Source organism: Sceloporus undulatus, chromosome 9, assembly GCF_019175285.1.
Source record: "Sceloporus undulatus isolate JIND9_A2432 ecotype Alabama chromosome 9, SceUnd_v1.1, whole genome shotgun sequence".
Lineage (NCBI taxonomy): Eukaryota > Metazoa > Chordata > Lepidosauria > Squamata > Phrynosomatidae > Sceloporus > Sceloporus undulatus.
Genome location: NC_056530.1, coordinates 15819494 through 15839324, shown reverse-complemented (window position 1 = coordinate 15839324; position 19831 = coordinate 15819494). Strand labels below are relative to the sequence as shown.

At 42.1% G+C, this 19831-nt stretch overlaps 1 protein-coding gene across 7 annotated transcripts in view; it reads right to left on the bottom strand.

Annotated features, from left to right (window-relative positions):
- LUZP1 (leucine zipper protein 1) overlaps positions 1-19831 on the bottom strand; it is a 38723-nt gene that overhangs the window by 7060 nt on the left and 11832 nt on the right. For 4 of the 7 annotated variants that reach the window (XR_006100727.1, XR_006100728.1, XM_042440015.1 and 1 more), the window contains exons 2-3: positions 4649-7906; positions 91-266 (exon numbers count right to left, since the gene is read on the bottom strand). Coding sequence is in view for 5 of the 7 variants with exons in the window: in XM_042440015.1 (XP_042295949.1) it covers positions 102-266; positions 4649-7819 (3336 nt within the window). In the remaining 2 variants the exon portion in view is untranslated. Of the gene's footprint in view, positions 1-2; positions 267-4648; positions 7907-11791; positions 11829-19831 lie in introns of those variants that run through there. The other 3 variants (XM_042440016.1, XM_042440014.1, XM_042440018.1) reach the window with 3 other exon arrangements.

The following is a 19831-nucleotide window of genomic DNA, read 5'->3' as shown; positions in this document are numbered from 1 at the left end:
GGCACAGGGCCTGGGGGTTTAGTCATATTCTGTGTCAAGACAAAAGGAGCACAAGACTGTTGTTACATACCACATCAGAATCTACCTCACCCTTGGTCAGATCAGTTGTCTTCTGAGTAGCCTTTGGACCAATGTCTCCATTCCTCCGTTTTGCTGCCTGGGATCTGGCAAGGTGAATCCAGCTTGGTGTCTGGCCTCTTTCTCAGCATATCAGAGTTGCTGAACAGTTTTCTTCTGGAACTGGGAACAAAATCTTTGTTTTCTTCCTGTATCAAAACCAAGGAAAAAGTTAGGTGTGTTAGGAAAATGGTTGCCTATTGAAGCTGCTTGCAGCTGAGCTGTGTGGATGGTCTCACCTTCCCCATGACATTTTCCTGATACCAAGTCCCTGTGGAAAATCCATCATCTCAGTTCTGCTCATGTGAATTTAGAAACAGGAAATTGTGAGAAATGGGATTTCTATTTGTCTCTGAATTTAGCAATACTAAAGTGCTCAAATGCTTGGGATGCCAAAGTTAAATTGTTTCATGCAGCACTCACAAACCAATTTGCCCAAAACAAAACAAAACAAAACATAAAACACCACAGAGACAAAAATGTGTAGTAAGAGAAGTTTACTGTACGAGCCGATCGAAATCCCAGTCTCTACTCAATCAGGGAGGATACTGGATGATTTTGGGCAAGTCACTCAAACCATGCCGCTTGGAGCAAAGGTGGAATATCTTTTTGATGTCACTTCATGTTTAAATGCCTAATCATTATGGCTCACAGTAACCCTTTAATACCTGGTTACTATTAAAACCCACATTGTACATTTTTCTTGTGACTCTCTATCACAACATGAACATGCTCAGTCTTCATTTGGCAAGGAACTTCCAAAAGGTTTATTTTTTAAAAAATCTCATTTATATTGTGAATGATATCTGTTCTCTTCAGGGATATGCCAACTTCCAATTTACAGGGAAAGTTGTGTGTATGGGGGAATGTTGTACAAGGTGGTATTGAAAAGTGATACACACACAAAAAAAGGGGGGGGGCTACACTTGAGGAACCATAGATTACATAGCATGTGTCATCAACATGATTTCGATCTTTGAATCCCATCCCCACTCCTCAAAACCTAGTGCTACTATCCTATTGTACAGAGATCGTTTGCACAGCCAGATTTACCAGGGCAGGTCAGCTGTATATCCCACAGCCTGGGTATTTTGGTGACATGCCAATGTCTTGTGTATTGTACGCAAGATCGTGTTGGTTTGGCTACAAAAGGACCAGAACTCAGAAGACCAAGACAGGGATTCACAGAATCATAGAGGTGGAAGAGATCACAAGGGTCATCCAGTCCAACCCCCTGCCATGCAGGAACTCGCAATCAGCACCCACAGATGGCTATCCAGCATCTGTTTAAAGACCATTCAAAGATGACATGTATAGCTCAATTTTTCAGTCTATGTTGGATTTCAAAGCAGCTCACTTTTAAAAATATACACAAAAGTATGCACTAGATGTGGAGGCATTTATGGCCATTTCTTCCAGACTGATGTCATCATCCAGTTTCCAGTGTGGATACACAAGGCATTGGCATGTCACCAAAATATCCAGGCTGTGGGATATACAGCTGACCTGTCCTGCTCAACTTGGCTGTGCAAACACTCCTTAAGCAACCATTCTATTGCATTTGCACATGGGCCATGCCTACATTCTCAAACAGCTACAGCACATCTCTTCCGAGGGAAAGGAAACTAGCAGAGCCTGAAGAAGGTGTGAAATGCACTGCTGACTTCATTAAATATTGCAATTAAACACCACATTATATGAAACAATACACATTTTACATAATATATGTATCTTCATTTCTTGTACATAATGTTCCCAATGTCACAAAAGACTCCCCTCGCCAGCCCTACCATAATGATCTATTAAAATCTCTGATATTAAAAAATCAAATGTAGATTTGGAGGTACATAAATAGATCAACCCAATATATGGCTCATAAAGTGCAGCAGGTTGGGACAGTTGACAAGAGATTGGGATAGTTACTTTTTAGATTACAGTTCCCAGAATTTGTCAGCTAGTATGGTCAGTAGTATGATGTCTGGAGCATTTTAGAACATACAGATCCCAAAAGTAACTTTCCAAGTTTACATTTGAGTCATTACCTTTGAGCCATTATTTCACACCTAGCTGTATTTGGTAGATCTCCGTACACTAGAAGGGAAAATAAGTAACTCTCCCAAGTCTGTGGTCTGCATCACACAGCCCTGTATTCACATAAAGCCCAAAGTCCAACTGAAAGGAACAGGCATTGTAAAGAGGATTGGGCTTGAATTCTATTGTTAGTCTTAACTAGACCAGACCCACTGAATCAGAATATTGGTACTCACCATAAAGGTTCCTTTTCAGCAGTAATGGGGAGGGTTTCCTTTAAGGTGGGACCTACACAAGTGGGATCTACAATTAGGGTGGCCCAAAACTAATTTGAATCCACCACCTGCTGTACAATACATCTCCCAAAGGACACCTCTGACAAAACAAATCTGTCAGTCTTATAATGTCTGACAAAAGAGGATGAAGAAGCCCTAGTAGATGTTCTACAAATCTCCAATAAGGAAGCTGACCTGGAAAGGGCTGCCAAAGTGGCAGCACTATGTGTGGTGCATGCCTGAATCCATCTTGCACTGGTATAAAGCTGTGAACATTAACTCTATACACTGACACAAATACCATGACGAAGTAGAGGAAGACATATAATGACCCTTTGTTGTTTCCAGACATGAGACAAACATCCTCATTCTTCCTAAGTAACATTACAAAGCCCTACACATACCCAATCTGTGCCATGCTTTTTTATGTGGAACTTTGGGATCTGGACAAAACAAAGGCAGGACAATCTCCTGTAAGTGATGGAATGTAGATTTTACTTTCAGAACAAAGGGCAGTCCAAGCAAAGTATCATAGAAACCTGATGGAAAATGCATCACTCCTCCCTGACCAACAAAGCTCAGATACTCTGCCAAGAACAATACCTTAAAGGTAAGGAATTTAAAGTCCACTGATCTCAAAAAGAGACCCTAGCAGTGCCTTCAGACTCCACAATGCCTTCAGGATCCACAAATGAAAACTATGGCTCATACTAGGGTTGAGTTAGGCCACCCCCTTCAGAAAACTCTGCACAAGAGGGTGGGAAGCAAGGGGCTTACCTTGCGTGCCTTTCAAGATCAAACTGAGAACAGGTTAATATTTTTGAGAGTATTTGTGCTAAGTCCCTTATTTAGTCCCTCCTATAAAAAGGCCCAAACCTGGTGCCTTTTGTGGGCGCACCCCCTTATGCCAACACTATCTGCAAAAGGAACTCTTAGTTGACTTGTTTAGGTCTTTGCAGAAGGCCTTCTGGCCACCAGGATGGCTTGAACAACCTCCTCCTCATAACCTTCCCTCCTCAGCCTTTCCTACTCAACCTCCAAATGTGTAACTGTAACCAGCTTGGATTAGGGTGCAAGAAACCTCTTTGCTGGAGCAGGTCTAGACAACGAGTTAGTGGCCAGTCCTTCTGTCTCTGTACACTGACTATTTTGGGGAACCAAGGCCATCAAAGCCACCTGGGGACTATCAGGATTAGCTCTGTCTTCTTCATTCTGACCTTTCTCAAGATCTTGGACAGCATCACCATCAGAGGAAAAGTATAAACATAATGCCCTAGAGCTAGACCAATCTGTCGTGAGCACATCAGATACTAATGCCCTCTCCATCAAAAGCCTTGAAAAAAATGGAGTAGTTTGTGATTCTCTTGAGAGGCAAACAGATCCACCCATGGAGTACTAAATCTCTTCATTATTATTTGAAAAACTAGTGAATTTAAAGCCCACTCCCCTTGATCCAGATTTTGTCTGCTTAACCAATGAGCCTGAAAATTTAGCTGACCTTTCAGCTACTCTCCCTTGATAGGGAGGACATCAGGTGAGCTGCCTCATGCATCAATGGCCAGGACCGGGTTCCTCTTTGCTCATGTTTGGCCTACTTTCTGGGACACCTTACTGTTCAATCCCAGACCCTTGGCTGCTGAAACTCAACCCCAGCATCATTTCCATCTCATAGAATAAAACAGGAAAATGGTCAGCATCAAACAATCCTCAGTTCCTCAGAGTAAGAATCCACCTGCTGTGAAGACAATTCCCCCCCTTTCTGCCTGCCACAAGACTGTGAAGCTACAAAGCACCCTGCCTTTTCCACTAATGCAGAAGCAGCCCTATACAGCTTTGACTTCCTTTGAGTTTTTCCTCCTTGCTCCTTTTCCGCTTTCCTCTCGTGAGGAGGATGCAGGGTTCTTTCCAGCACCTTTTCCTCCCTTTTACCACGAGAGGGCAGGCGTGAAACAGCTTCCTCAGGATCCCCTTTTCATGCCTTTTTTCTCGGAGCCACCAGGATTCCTTGTGATTGGGCAAGCTATAAATCATCATCATCATCATCATCATCATCATCATCATCATCATCATAGATAGCAAGGCTAAGGTTGAGAGACATCATGACTTTCCCCAAGACAAGTGCTGACACCTCACAAAACTGTCATTCCCTCTTCTTGATTTCTAACGTCCCAAACCAAATTTCAATTTTAAAGATTTAAAATAACAAGACGGCCAAGCACACTTACTGGTAATACTGTACAACTCCACGGAGAAGCAGCCACAGGTTCATTGGCACTATTTCTTTGTCTGGGCATCTCAGATGTACTTAAGTTACTTTTGGTCCTTCTACAGTCTAATTCGGGAGTGTTTGAAGAGTTAATACCAGCACTGGCCCTTCTGGAATTCTGCTCAATCGCATATATGCGTGTGCCAGTTCCTTCAGTTTTGGAAGGATCAGTAGATGACCTATATGGATTCCTTGGGCTTGCATTTTCATCGGCTTTAGTTGCAGAGTCTTCCAAAGAGTGCACACCACGCCTTGTTCGCCATGCACCTCTCACTGTGACATGTTTGGTCTCAGATGAGTTTGAAGACCCATGGCTCTTCCAGTTGATAGTCTCCACAGTTGGCTCACTGTTCTTCTCCACTGACTCAGAAGGTTTAATTGTAATGCTACTTTTGGAGACCACTGTTTCCAACCTGCTTCTCAAAATGGAGTCCTTATTTTTATCAGTCTCTGGTAACATTGACGACATGTTGCTCTTGTTAATCGATATCTCACACGGCGTGCCTGTTGCATTCACTCCTGTGGAAAGCTCATTTGGCATTACTCTAATATTGCTGGCAGACACTTGCTGTTGGTCCTTTGTAGCTTCACTTGCGCTGGTCCTTTGAATAACTGGCTCAGATGGGTAAATGGTAATGCTGCTTGTCATTTTGTGTGACACAGTCTTAAAGACAGTGGGCTGTTTTTCAAAGCTGGCTTCTGGCCCAGACCCAGAACCACCCATGACTTCCTTCATGTCCTTTTCCACAATTGCAGGCTTGATGACAGCCTTAGACCTCAGAGCTTCCCTTGGACTGAACTGCCTTCTGGTTTTCAAGCCCGCCATGGCAGCAGCTGAAGATGTTCTGGATAACTTCCTAGGTTCCTCTTCACCACAAGTGCTTTTGTCATTTTCAAGGGGAGATGTCTGAATAGTTCCCCTTGAGCTCATGAATTCTCTAGAAACAGGTTCCTTCTTCGTCCCTAAATCTACTGTGGTAGGAACAACTGTGACTTTACTCTTCTCCTCAGTCATGCCACTGGGGTTGATAACTTTGGCTCTTGCAGAGGTTGATTTCAGGCCCCCATTGTTCAAGTTTACAGTAAATGTCTGATTGGTTTCTTCCTTTCGAGGAACTGGTTGACTCTGCAAGAGATCTTCCTGGCTTCTTGAAATGAGCCAGGACTTTGCTAGAGGTAAGGGCTTTGTCATTTCCATTGGAGCACCGACAGGTTCCCTTTCTTGTGGGTTAGCCACCTTTAGAGAGCTCTCGCCCATGTGCCGTCTGTGAGGCGAAACCAATGGTGTGGTTTCCACCTTTGAGCTGGTGGGCTCAGTACCTAATATTTCTGCAGAGAGATAATGTTGATAGGGTGAAGCAGCTCCATTGGTTGGTCCACAATTAGTTTTTGAGGTACGAGCCTCCGTTAAAAGAGCAGACGATTCTGTGAAATGTGTCTTAATTCCCTTTTCAGAAGATGGTACAGCAGTTTCGGCTTTGCTTGTCTTGTCTTCAAATTCGTCGGATTTACAGTGATAAGTGTCATTTAACGGCTGGGATATTTTTTCAGCTTTACTTCTCAGGACACTTTCATTCTTGGGTTTTGAAGAAGCCTTCCACGACTTGTGCTCCTGTGCAGCAGGTGGGTAGCGGCTAAGCACAGATGGTTGCTCTCTAGATTTTTTTACTTCGGCTGGTGGGATGCCACTATCTCTCTGCGATGCACTGTGCCCACCCACGGTTGATTTGTTTTCTGCTTGCTTACAGTCAGTTGCTACAGTGTCTAATAATGCTGAAGTACTAGATGCTTTTGTCGTTCTCCTGCTGTTCAGATTAGGACTTGTAACCCGTTTGCTAACTTGGCCACAGCCCTCATTATTAAATGAGAATTCTCGGTTGCGTATTCTCTCCCGCCGATACTGAGGTGAAAGTTCCCGAGATTTGTGTTTCAAAACAGTTGATTCACCTGTGACAGCTCGGTGTTTAGGTCTATCGTGCTTAGTTCGGCCGGACAAATTAATTTCTTCCACCTCTGCCTCTCCGTTTTCTAGCTCTTTTTGCTTTTTCATCTGTATTTTTATTTCTTCAAGTTGCCCTGTGAGGATCTTATTTTTATTCTGCTCACTTAAATAACTATCGTGCAGGTCATTATTTTTGGCTCTCAAGGTTTTAAGTTCTTCTTCCAAAGACTCAAAATGTTTGATCTGAGTCTTCAGTTTCTCAATTTCTTGGTTTAGGTCCTTCACTTTGTTGTCTTCTTGGTTTTTATTCTTCTGGTTTTCTGAATTGTTTCGGGTTTCGTTTTCCACAAGTTTCAAGTAGTCCAAGCTCCCTTTTCTTCTTGTTTCTTTTGAGGACAGTGCAGAAGTTGTCAAGTCAACTTCAATCCTCATATCATTTCTCTCAAGGATACTATTGGATGATCGTTCCAGTAGATTTGATGTGTTTCGCGTCTGATCTGCCCGGTTCAGTTTATTGTTTTGTTCTAGCTTTTGTGTCAGCTCTTGTATTAACTTCTCATTCTGCTTTTCTTTTTCAGTGAAGTGTTTTCTTTCATTAACAAAAACAACAGCTAAAGATTTCAGCTTTTCCAGCTCACTCACTAAACTCTGCTCAGTTTTATCGAGTCTGTCTTCTGATTGTTCAAGTTCTTTTACTTTGGCCCTAAGAATCTCCAATTCAGTTGAAATTTTCTTGGTCAGGTTTTTCTCCTCATTGAGACTCAGGCAGAGCTGCGTACAGTCATTCTTACTCCGGCCAAAGGCCTCCTCCAACTTCTCCAGCTCTGCCATCCGCTTCTGAAGCCGCTCAATTTCAGATTTCAGCTCCCTGGTGAGGCTTTCCTCCTCCTCTAGCTTCTCCTTCATCAGCTGGCAAAGCTCTTCTGCCTTCCTGATCTCCTCATCCTTCCCTTCTATTTTCAGAACCCTTTTCCGCAGAGTTTCCACATCAGCCAGCATGCTGGAGTTGCTGCCTTCTGCCTGGATTACTTTGTCCTGCAAGTCTAGTAGCTCATCCTCAGCTTTCTGGAGGTTTTTGGTGGCTTCCTCTAGTTCATCAAGGCGGCGACTAAGGCTCTGTAGCTTGAAACGCAAATGACGATTGGAGGTCTCTTTATAAGCAGAATAATCTGCCATGTTTGTTGTCATTGCTGTTGTCTTCAGGTAGGTAAGGTCTTTCAAAATGCTTTAGTCTTCTTGCAGTCTCATAAGTCTTCTTGGTGAGATGACCGGTAGCTGAAAAGAAAGAGTAGAAAGTGACTATAATAAAAAGAAAGGTTTTTCACCGTACTTTTCTTTTCAAGACTTGTGATTCAATTTACTCTGACTGGAATAGTTAGGGCTGTGGCATGTGCTATATCCTCTGTACTTCCAGCTAGAGCTGAGAGATAAGCTTTTGTCTGAAACTTTGGAATGCTACTGTGGGTCAATGTTACAATATTAGACGGACCCCTGGTCTCAGTCCCTGATGTGTTCACATTGTAAAGATGGAGAATCGGGATGAGGATATTCCTACCTGCAATCTGCTATGATGTACTATATTGTTCTACCATAGGTTTACATCACCTCATTCTACTGTATATATAGGCCAAACCTGAGATAGGAAATTCAGAGTTCTTCACTATATTTAGGTCTAGTCTTGCTCATGAAACAGACTGGGATGCTAAAGTGGAATGAAGCATTTAGGGATTTCACCTGCGATTGCTTTTCCAGTTAAACAAACATTTAGTGCAAATAGAAAATTAGTACCTCAGGGTCAGCCACTTTGGCCTAGCATTCTTCCTGCTATGATAGTTTTCTTTTCACAGCAAGTACAACATAGAGAAGCATTCAAAAAAGTGACTCCTCTCATCTGCATTTTCTACCACCTGAACTCACAGCTAATAGCCAACATGGTGCAGTGGTTAGATTCTAATCACTAGACCATATTAAGCATTAGCAATGAGAAGAGGTACAGTACTATGAATTTCAACACTGCAGCACTAGCCAATACAGCCAGCATGGTATAGTGGTTTAAGTGTTGGACTATGACTCTGGAGCCTAGAGTTCAAATTTCAGTTCAGCCATGTAAGCCCACTGTATGACCATGGGCAAGTCACACTCTTTCAGCCTCAGAGGATGACAATGGTAAACCCTCTTTGAAGAAACTTGCCAAGAAAACCTCCTGATACGTTTGCCTTAGGGTTGTCATAAGTTGGAAATGACAAGATATACAACAGCAAAGCACTAGCCTGCACTTTCTCTTTAAACAAGGTGCATGTTTCCAAAAAGCAAGATCAAAATGAGAATTCTCAATTACGTATCCTCCTATGACAATATTTTTTTCTGCACAGCTTCACAATTATGATATAACGCCAGCACAGTAACAAAACAAGAGCACTTTTGTGTTCTGTGACCAGAAAATCTTTTGCAGTGGTATATTGTGAATGTGAAGTTTCATACATGTGCATTGAGGAGATACGTATAATCCCATTTACTGAGATCCAACTCCCCCCCTCCACTTCTGGTGTGGTGTTTTGGTACAGCGGCATCTAGTGGATCTCTTGTGTTAAAAGTTTGAAAGTCTGTTGCAGGGTATATTTCCCTTTTCCAAGTCTGAAATGTCAGACCTGTCCTAAAAACAATATGTCAAGGAGAGGGACCCTGTGGGAAAGGGAGGAGGTTCTTGCCCTCCTCAGGCAGTTGAGGGATTGTGGGGACATCGGGACCTTGAGGAAGTCTACTTCCATATCCATAAACTTATTTAATGAAAAATAACGAGGTGTTTGGTTCGGGAAGGCTTCCAAGGTCAGCGAAGCAGGTAAATTCAAAGTTTAAAGACCTGAAAAACCCGTTTTTCCAGGTAATGGAAATGTTTGCTGATCAATCACGAGAGGAAACGGACCCCCTTCTTTTTCCAAAAAATGTTTATGATTTGGGAAGAAGTGGGGAGGCCTAATGGGCAGGACAGACACCGCATTGGTAAGTGCACATATGTAATATAATATCAATATCAATGTAATGTTAATTTATTACTATAAATACAAAATATCAAGTGCTATGATTAATTATAAATGTTGCTGAATAGTCTTGTTGTTACAAGTCTTGGCATTGTGGGTTGACCACTGTAGAAAAAGTGGTTCCATAGTTTAATTTTATTCTTATTAGACACTTGCTATCATACACCTGTTAAAATTTCTGTTTTTTAAAAATAACACATACGATAAACTATACACCAACATGGAAATCACTGTTGGCTTGGTGGCCATTTTCATAGGGTTTTTGTAGGCAAGAAATACTCAGAGGTGGTTTTGCTTAGTTCCTTCCTCTAAAATAGAGCCTCCAGAACATGGTATACACTGGCAGTCTCCCAACCAAGGACTAATCAGGGCTGACCTTGCTTAACTTTCAAGATATACGGGATCTGTTGCTTTGTAAGTTCCCTGTCCTCTTATGGCAACCTCATAACAATCCTCAACCAGTAAATGTGCCCTCTTTGTAAATAATGAGGAATGATGATGAAGAAATCAAATCAGAGAACAATCTCGTAAACATTGATATGAACTCAGGAAGTACGGCTACCAAACAGCACTCTGGAAATTTGAAGAAAGGGGGGAAATGGCAATGACATCAGCTGTACAACAGCGTGAATAAATAGTTACTTCAGTGCCTCGCACAATAGTGCAAATAAAGCGATACACACGCAAATCACTCCTGCATTCCCAGGCTCACACAGTATATATACACCCAACTTTTTCCAGGTAAGCATTCTCTGAAGATGCCAGCCACAGATGCTGGCAAAACGTCAGGAAGAAACTCTTCTAGAACATGGCTACATAGCCCTTCTTCATGTTATCAGTGCAGTGTATCATTCAGGAACAGTTCCTGGGATCAGGAGTACAAACAGGATGATGCTGTTAGCCCCAGTTCTGCTTGACCAATTTGGGAACAGAATGCTGGATTAGTTTAAGCTTTGATGTGATCCAGCATGGCTCTTTTTAATATCCTGAAAAAAGGGTTTTTTCCCCACAGGAAGCCCAAGCTTCAGATGATTTTGTCAGGAGGCCAAAACCACAACCAATGGTGGCAGACAGCCTGTCTGAACTTGCCATCTGCAACTAGATAATGTCCAAAGCTGAGTCACTGGAGAGCACCAAACCTTATTTTCAGCAAGGACAGAAATGGTTTCTGGGTTGAAGCAAGATAATATTGACAAAGTCAGCTACTCTTCCTTAACTTGAGGCAAGTTTGTTCTCCATGAAAGAGGAGAGGGTGGCTTAAGCTATATTTTACACCTAGAAGATGCCCCCTATTATCCTCCAGATCAAATATTTTATCTCCATTTTTTAACACTCCGATTTCCTTTTCAGGCCAACCTGAAAGAACAGGATTGCCTCTTAAGGGTATGGCTCCCTCACTATGTGTGTGTTGTGTACTTTCAAGTCCTTTTTAACTTATGGCAATCCTAAAATGACACTATCATGAGGCTTTTGGAAGGTGGGGCAAGATTTGTTCAGAGGAAGTTTGTCACTGCCTTCCTCTGAGGCTAAAAGCATGAGACTTCCTTAAGATCACCCAATGGGTTTCAAGGCTGAGCAGGAATCAAACCCTGGTCTCCAACCATAGTCCAGTGCTCAAACCACTATGCCATGCTTGCTCTCTACCAATTATTCTACTAATTCCTCCCTTCCCAGAAGTGATGCTTTCCCCACTGGCTAGGCTAAAGCCAGTTACTCCTCCATCATTTTCCCTTTCCCTCTAGAGTCTTCCCCCCACCCCCTTATATAACAACTCTGGAGACCAGGGATCAATTTCCCCCTTGGCCATGAAACCCACTTTGGGCACGTCATAAGCTCTCAGCTTTAGGGGAATGCAATGGCAAACCTCCTTTGAACAAATCCTGCCAAGAAAACCCCTTGATAGTGTCACTTTAGGGTTGCCACAAGTCAAAAAACCCATGACAGGTTCACCTTAGGGTTGCCGTAAGCTGGAAACAACTTGAAGTCACACAGCAACAACAACATTTTTTGGATTGTAAAATCATTATTTTTAACAAAAAAAATGTCATTTCAACAGTAAAAGAGTATATTAACGTTGCAAACAAACAGTGGCCAACATGTTATAGGGTGGCACAGTATAAACCTTTGTTATGTGGCCCTCATGTTAAATGGCAACATCATAAAACCCAACAGAATACATTTTAGCTGGGGCAGATGGATATCCTTGTTCAAGAATGCCTATCTACATGTACAATTCCACTTCGATCATCTTGAACTGAATTAAAATGCTGAAGACTGGACAAAAATAAGTGAGTTTACACATAAATAAGGTATAAATAAATAGGATTCAAGCCAGTGTCTGACTGGCTAGCATACATTTCAGTTAGAAGAACATTCCCTAGACTATGGGGTTCATAAACAGATGTACCAAAGCTATCCATCACTTCTTGAATTCTATCATAACCTATCTGATCCCAGTCAGTACATCTAGAATGTAGATGATCCACTCTTAAAATGCATATATATACTCCTGTTTAGATATAAATCCCCCCAAAACTGTAGGAAGCTTACTCACAAGTAGGTTTTTGTATAGGATTACAACCAGTCATAAAAAGGTGAAGCATTTTCCTAAAATATATTAATTTGTTTTCCCCCCAAAGGTAAAAATTTGGCCATTCCATTGCTACTTTGGGTGTGTTCACATGTGTGTTCATCCCTTGATTCAATGAAGGTAGTAGCTTCAAGTGATGAGTCATATGTGTAACACAGCATCTCAGATTAAACACCTATCACAAAGTAATGTTTCAATTCTTTAAATTCTTTCTTATGCTTGTTCAACTTTTGGAAAACTTCTATTTAGAGAAATGTTTTACAGGTATAAAGATAAAGTTCATTTAAGCATTGAGCGCACATATGCCTCAATTCACAAAACTAAGGTTAAGAGGTGATATGATAGCCCGGTTTAAATATTTGAAAGGATGTCATACTGAGGAGGGAACAAGCTCCAGGAAAAGAGGTTCCACCTCAACATTAGGAGGAACTTCCTGACAGTAAGGGCTGTCGGACAGTGAAACACACCCCTTCCTTGGAGTGTAGTGGAGTCTCCTTTCTTGGAGGTCTTTAAACAGAGGCTGGTTGGTCATCTGTCGGGGATGCTTTGATTGAGAGTTCCTGCATGGCAGAATGGGGTTGCACAGGGTGGCCCTTGTGGTCTCTTCCAACTCTACGAGTCTATGATTCTATGATTAATACCCTTCACCAAGCTGGAAATTTTATCAAAACAAAAAAGATAAGATTAGTCCAACATGACTTGTTTTTTGAAGAACCCATGCTGACTTTTTGTGATTATGGCATTCCTTTCCAAATGCTTACAGAATCTCTGTTTAATGAGCTGCTCTAGAATCTTTCCTAGTACTGATGTCAGGCTAACTAGGCAGTAATAGTTTGCATAAATGCAACTTATAAAACTATCAGTCAACCGTTTCCACTAGTTCAAGAATGCCTAGGAATATCAAATTGCCTTTGCTTGATGCTGGTATGCCATCACAGTTGGCAACAGGTAAAGTGTGCTTCCCAGTTCCATGTCAGGAGTGCCATAAATGAGAAGGCCCCTCAGATTTAAGATTTGCACCAAAATAAGTGTTTGCGCAGGGTCACGTGCTTGAAGATGGTGCTTTAAATAACCAGTTGTCATTAAAGGCTTGATAACAATGTTCTTTAATGAGTGGGGGCAGATGTGGCAGCAGATTGTTTTAAAACTGTCGGGATGTACTTTTGAATGGACTGCATTATCAGTATAATTTCGGGAGACATTAGTAGCCTGTTTGTTAATCCCTGGTCAAAAGAGATGTAGTTTTAAGGACTGGAGCGTAGCTTTGGCATGGCTTCTGGCCTCTTAGGATGCATGCATCATTTAACCAGCATACCTCCAAAGTGACCTGAAGCAGCTTTATTTTGGCCTGTCTGTATGGGGCCCTTGTATACAATAATACATGGATCAATCTAATACAGTATAGTGGTTACAAGGTCACTGTCTGCCCTAAGCTTCAGGACAGGCGAAAATTAGACAAAATGCATATACAGTGACAACTGGGTTGGGGAGAATTTTTTGCCTTATATCATCTGGAAGCCAATTTAACAGAACGATCTAAAGTAGAATTATTGTTTTCTCATCAGGAGACACCAAACCAAACCACAGCCTGCTCAAATTATTAATGCCAAGATGGGAGCAGGGAGGAAAGATCATTCACTTTGTTCTCTCCTTTTTCCTCTGGTATGTTTCACTTAGGTACCACATGTAACAACAAGTTCACAAAGACATTTCATCACATTTTTCCTCTCTCTCTCTCTCTCCCTTTCAAGATTGCTTTGCACACTCCCAAGAGAAAGGGGAAGGGCCAAGGAGATGAGCTAGCTGAAAAGTGCTGCAATGGAATCAGGTGACCTGCTTGCATTTCCAGAGTCTGCAATCACCTCTGCTGAGAAAATATGCTTCGTTCTCTATTTGTCTCCTCCTTTCTCCTGTGCTGGCATTCCTTGGCTTTTTTGAAGACAGTGTGTATTAAAGGCACCGCATTGGTGCAGTAACGGATAAAAGTGCAGACTCTTATAGGACACACAAAACCTATAGTAGAAAGGAAATCTGCTTTTCAGAATACCAAACTGTGTTGCTGAACTCAGCAGACTACAGCATGCGCACAGCAATACTTGTGCAGCAGTGAAGGAATCCTGGTAATGTGCATCTGTTAGCACTGATGGGCAATCGGTGATGGCTGAAAGCCTAGATTACCTGAAGTATAGTGAACTAGGTATTGTGTCAAAGCAAGACTGGAGACACCGAAGTTCAAATCCCCACAAAGCCATTTAGGTGACTGGACAACCTTGGCCAGTTGTTCTCCCTCAACCTAACTAATGTACATAACTGGGATTTGTAGTTTTATGAAAGATTTCACCTTCTCCGACACAACAATCTACAAATCTTAGGATTCCATAGCATGGAGCTATGGCAGTTAACACAGGGTCAAACTGCATTAATTCTGCAGTGCAGATGCAGCCAAATAACAGCATGATGGATAACACAGAACTATTTAGTGTCAATACTGAGACTGGATCAGAGGTTTGCTATAGCCTTGCAGGCTCAGAGCCAAAAAGAAATCCGTGTGAAGCCTAGAAAGAAGCTAACTTCCATGAGAAGCCCAGTATGGAAAAGGCACCACACTGGCTTTCTTTTTTCTTTTTACACAGATGAAAAAAAAATAAGCACTGCTGAAAACAGTGATGCCCAACTAGTCTTTAATGAGATGGAACAACAAATGGAGTTCTTAAGGTATCAAGTCATTATGATCTACTTCACTCAAACATTGTATTAATGACCTTGTGAAAGGAAGTAGGAGGGTGCTGAAATCAACAGACAACTCCAATTTGTAGGTGGTGCTGTTGGCACAGAAGGGCATCGGGAAGTTATTAAAAGCAAGTTAGGTGACTTACAAATGGAAAAGGAACGGAGTGAAGTACAATGTTTAAGGTGATAAGCTTTCAAGACTACAGTCAGCCTTTCTTATACACAGATTTTTTTATACACGGATTCAAGCGTACACGGTTTGAAAATGTTCAAAAAAAGTATAAATTTCAAATATCAAACCTTGATTTTCCATTTTTTATAAGGGACACCATTTTGCTATGTCATTATATTTAATGGGACTTGAGCATCCACAGATTTTGTTATACACGGGGGATCTTGGAACCAAACCCCAACGTAAAACAAGGGTCCACAGTACAACATTTGTCTTTCAGCTTGAAACAACTGGTGATTAGTCTGGGAGTTCAACCTGATACCAATAAAAAACATGAGTTCCTCTTCTTCTTCTTTTTTGAAGAGTATTTATACCCTGCTCTTCAGCCACAAAGGTTCTCAGAGAGGTTAACAGATTGCTAATTTGACATTCCTACCTTCAGGCTTACAATTTAAAATTACATGACAATTGTCAAGTCTACTGACCATTACCCCTTCCTTTTGGTTCATCTTCAGAATATCACAGCCTTCAGAATATCATAAGAGATTATGAAACTCTGGGCAGGAAGGTGAAAGAGCTGGATGCACATGTTGTCATCTCATCTCTTCTCCCAGTTGAAGAGCTCGGACTAGGTCAACTCAAGGGCAGTTAACAACAACATCAGTGCCTCTACAAATGAAAGCCCTTAGGTTTCAATAGGGTGCAGCTACAGCAGTTAAAGTGAACCAAAGTGATACACCTGTGTAGTGCGAAAAGGCCCCAGGTGAAATGAAAAATGTCCTCCCTGAGACTCTGGTAAGCACCTTCCAATCACAGTGGTTCTCAACCTTTGGTCCACCCAGCATTCTGGACTTCAGCTGGGGATTCCCAAGCTCCTGGGAAACCTAACAAGTGCTTATTAATAAGAAAATGTGTAATGGCCAAAAAGACCGCTTAAGAACTCGGATGTCTATCACTATCCAATGTACCGCACAATGCAAAAATGTATAACTGAATGTATTTTAGGCCAGTGTTTCTCAGCCTTTAGTCCTTCGGATGCTTTTACTTCAACTCTTGGAAGCTTCAGCCTACTGAACTCCCAAACATCTGGAGGACCAAAAGCTGAAAAACACATATCCATTATAGGCCAATTATGAATCCTACAGATCTCCTTGGTATCCTTATGTGTAATGAATGTGAGCCCAGAATCCTTTACAATGTATAAAGCTTTGATGACAAACTTTCCAATGTGGAAAGTGCTCCTGAAACCACAACATCCTTTCCTCCTAAAAGGAAAGTTTATACTACCACTCTAAACAATGATTATCCACACTCTCTTAAAGAACAAAATTTAGAAGAACAGCTGAGTTAGTATGTGTAACAAATACAACAGAAGATAGTTATAGCACTTTAAAGGGAAGGGGTCTGGAATAGTGCTCCTAAAGCCATCTGATATGAGGGGCTGACAGGTTCTTTTTCTAATGTACTAAGGACTACTACAGTGAGGCTGCTGCACTGGCAGGCTAGCAATCTGAGGATTGAACAAGCCATGGATTGCCATACCCCATATTGCCCAATGGTGGCACGTGCCCACTGGCACACTCACATCACCTACCTATTGAATAATATGGGGCATGAGTATCTATATTTTTTACCAGCCAAGATGGGATGTATGTGTGTGGAAATGAATCCCAGTGGATGAGAAGGTCCACTGTATCATATTTGTGTCCACTGACTACAACTGCTGCTCCCCGGTTCCAGAAGCTCACTACAGACCAGCAGAACCAGTCTAGACTATGACTGATATCCTGTGTGTATGTCCTTTTGAAGGCACAACAAAGATTGTTATTTCCTTCCTACCTCCTCAGCACCAAAACCACCTCTCAACTTACCATTAGCCAATGAAGCCCCTCCCGCTTCCACAACTATTTGATGCCTCATTGAAAACAGGCAGAATTGTAGAAGCATCTGACTAAGTCTATATAGCCAGATACATAATGATTACAGCAGGCTGAGACCTCCAGAGGCCCCTGATGGATCTCAACTACCATGTCACACTGACCCATACAGGTTTGAGGTCTGTTTGTTTTATGTAATTAGTGTTGAAATCAATGGCATAACAAGTGATGGTGAACCTTTTAGAGACCTAGTGCCCAAACTCAAAGATGTTCCCGCACCAGATGTCACCTGGTGCCAGGGGGCGAGCTGTCAGGAGGGTGGGATATCAAGGTGCAGGACTTCTGCTTCTGGAGGCTAGACTTCCATGGGACTTCCACCTTCTGTGGGCAGGACTTCCATGAGGAGACTTCCTTGGAGACAGCTGAAGGCCTGAGAGGGTGGGGGAAAGAAAAGGAACAGGCGCATGCCCGTTCCTCCTCTTCCCTCTGCCCTCATGGACCTTCAACCACCTCCCCAGACACAGCTGAAGGCCCAGAACGGCCAGGAAAAAGAGGAATGGGTGCTCTCCTGTTCCTCCTCCTGCTTCCCCCCACCCTCCTGGGCCTTCAACTGCCTCTGAAGACAGTCAAAGGCCCATGATGGCCAGGGTGAGGAGGAACAGGCATGCACCTGCTCCTTCTCCTTCCTCCGCACCTTTCCTGGGCTTTCAGCTGCCTCTCTGGAGAAAGCTGAAGGCCCAGGATGGCTGGGAAGAGAAGGAACAGGCGCATGTCTGTTCCTCCTTTTCCCCACTCTCTGCATGCCCTCAAAAATGGCTTTGTGTGCCATCTCTGCATAAGCTGTTCAGATATGTTATTTTACTTACATTTTAGCATTTAGAGTGCCACAAGTGTTGTGCAATACTGTTGTGCATTTCCTCAGTGAATTGTTTGTACATATCAGGGGTAGCAGGTAGATGCACAAGTGGCAATCCGCTCTGGATCTTACCACTGGCCCTTCTGCAGCTGTTCTAAGTTGCAGCGTACTTGGCACAGTAATGGGAGGAGCAGAATGGTTTCACTGCCCCTGTAGTGGTGGATCATCAGCTGCTCAGGTGCATGCATATGTCTGTATGGATACTGATAGTTGTATTAAAAATATCTGTACACTTCATATAACTGATCCATGCACATTGCTATTATAATTGCTTCACTGTTCCACATACTTTGAAGACAGAAATTAACTGCTACTGACACCAACTGATTAAAATCTGATCCTTGAAAAACCAGCAGCAACACCCATGAAAGCTCATCGGGGTTTCTTTAATTTGATTTTGAAGTTCCGTTTGGCAGAATAATAATAAATTGTAACCAACAGCAGAGGGATGAAATCTGAACACTATTCTAAATATAATGTTCCAAAGATTTTTAAAGAAAGTTGAGGCTAAATTCTTTGTAAAACTATTGTCAGATCTGGATGGCACCTTAAACTACTTTTTGCCATCCAGATCTGACAATAGTTTTACAAAGAATTTAGCCTTAAACTACTTTTTGCCAGAAGACTATAGACAAGTCAGTCAGTCAAGTGAATAACAAACAACATGGGAATGGCTAGAGGGAAAAGACAGATAGTGGTACATAAATGTCTGTCAGAAAGCAATGAACCTGGGAAAGAACTATGAGAAAATATCATCTAGACCGCAAATATGCAAGGACTTCTTGAAACAGATATATCATGGATACAGTCCTCACAGAGCACTTCAGAATAGTGGGATTGGTAGTTGGAGAACCAAAGAGTTGCATTCTCTCAAAGATTCTCAGGAGAGCTAGCAAGTCAAGACAAAAGCTCCAGCCTAGCATCTTCCTTACATGCCAAGCTTCCTACATGCAGAAGCTAATGAGCGATTACAGGACCTCAACATGCAAAATTCTACTTGCTTTCTGAAATATCTGCCATATTGTGAACATTTAAGCAGTGCCTTAAATAGACCTTTGTTACACAGTATTGTTTCTCATTACTCTACAGAGCAGGGCTATAAAAAAAAGTGTGGAGTAGGTCCGAGTATTGAAACTGTAGATCTTCCTAAGACCAGGAGCTAGAACATAGAGATTAGAATGAAAAACATATTACTTCCAGAAAAGCCTATAAGTCACTAGCTCAGCCCAATTCTCTGGAGCTCGGCTAACAGGATCCACAACAGGGGTGTTTTGCGTGCGTGTGGTGGAAGAGAGAGCATAAGGTGAGCCTGGTACGGTTTGGTTAAACCTAACCAACCCAGAAAGTTTTTTGGGGGTTCGTTGGGTCAAGGCTGTGGGTCTGTTGAGGTAAGGCAGTTTGGTTTGTGTGCATTGGCTGAAGGCTCCCTTGCTTGCTTGTCTGCTATTGTTCTATTGTGTTTTGGTGCGCCTCTTGGGTCAAGGCTGTTTGTTTGCACAAACTTAGTAGGGATGTGATTGCATGCTCATTGGCATTCTATTATCCTATAGCATATAACCAAAGTACATGGTCTCAGGGAGGTGGAGAATTGTCAGGTTTCAAGGTTAATAACTAAAACGTGGCAGTGATAACCAAAAATCTATCAAAGGCAAAAGAAACAACACTGCGTCAAATATCAGGCGTCAAAATAGAAAAAAGGTGAAATACTTGGGCATTGGCTGATGAAAAGAAATATAGACTTATTTGAAAACAATTATGAAACTTGGAAGAAAATTTTAAAAGAGCTGGAGTGAGAGCCAAAACTACACTTTTCATCATGAGGCTGAATTTCCGCCGTTAAAATGAATTTGCTTCCAAAAATGGCATTCCTTTTTCAA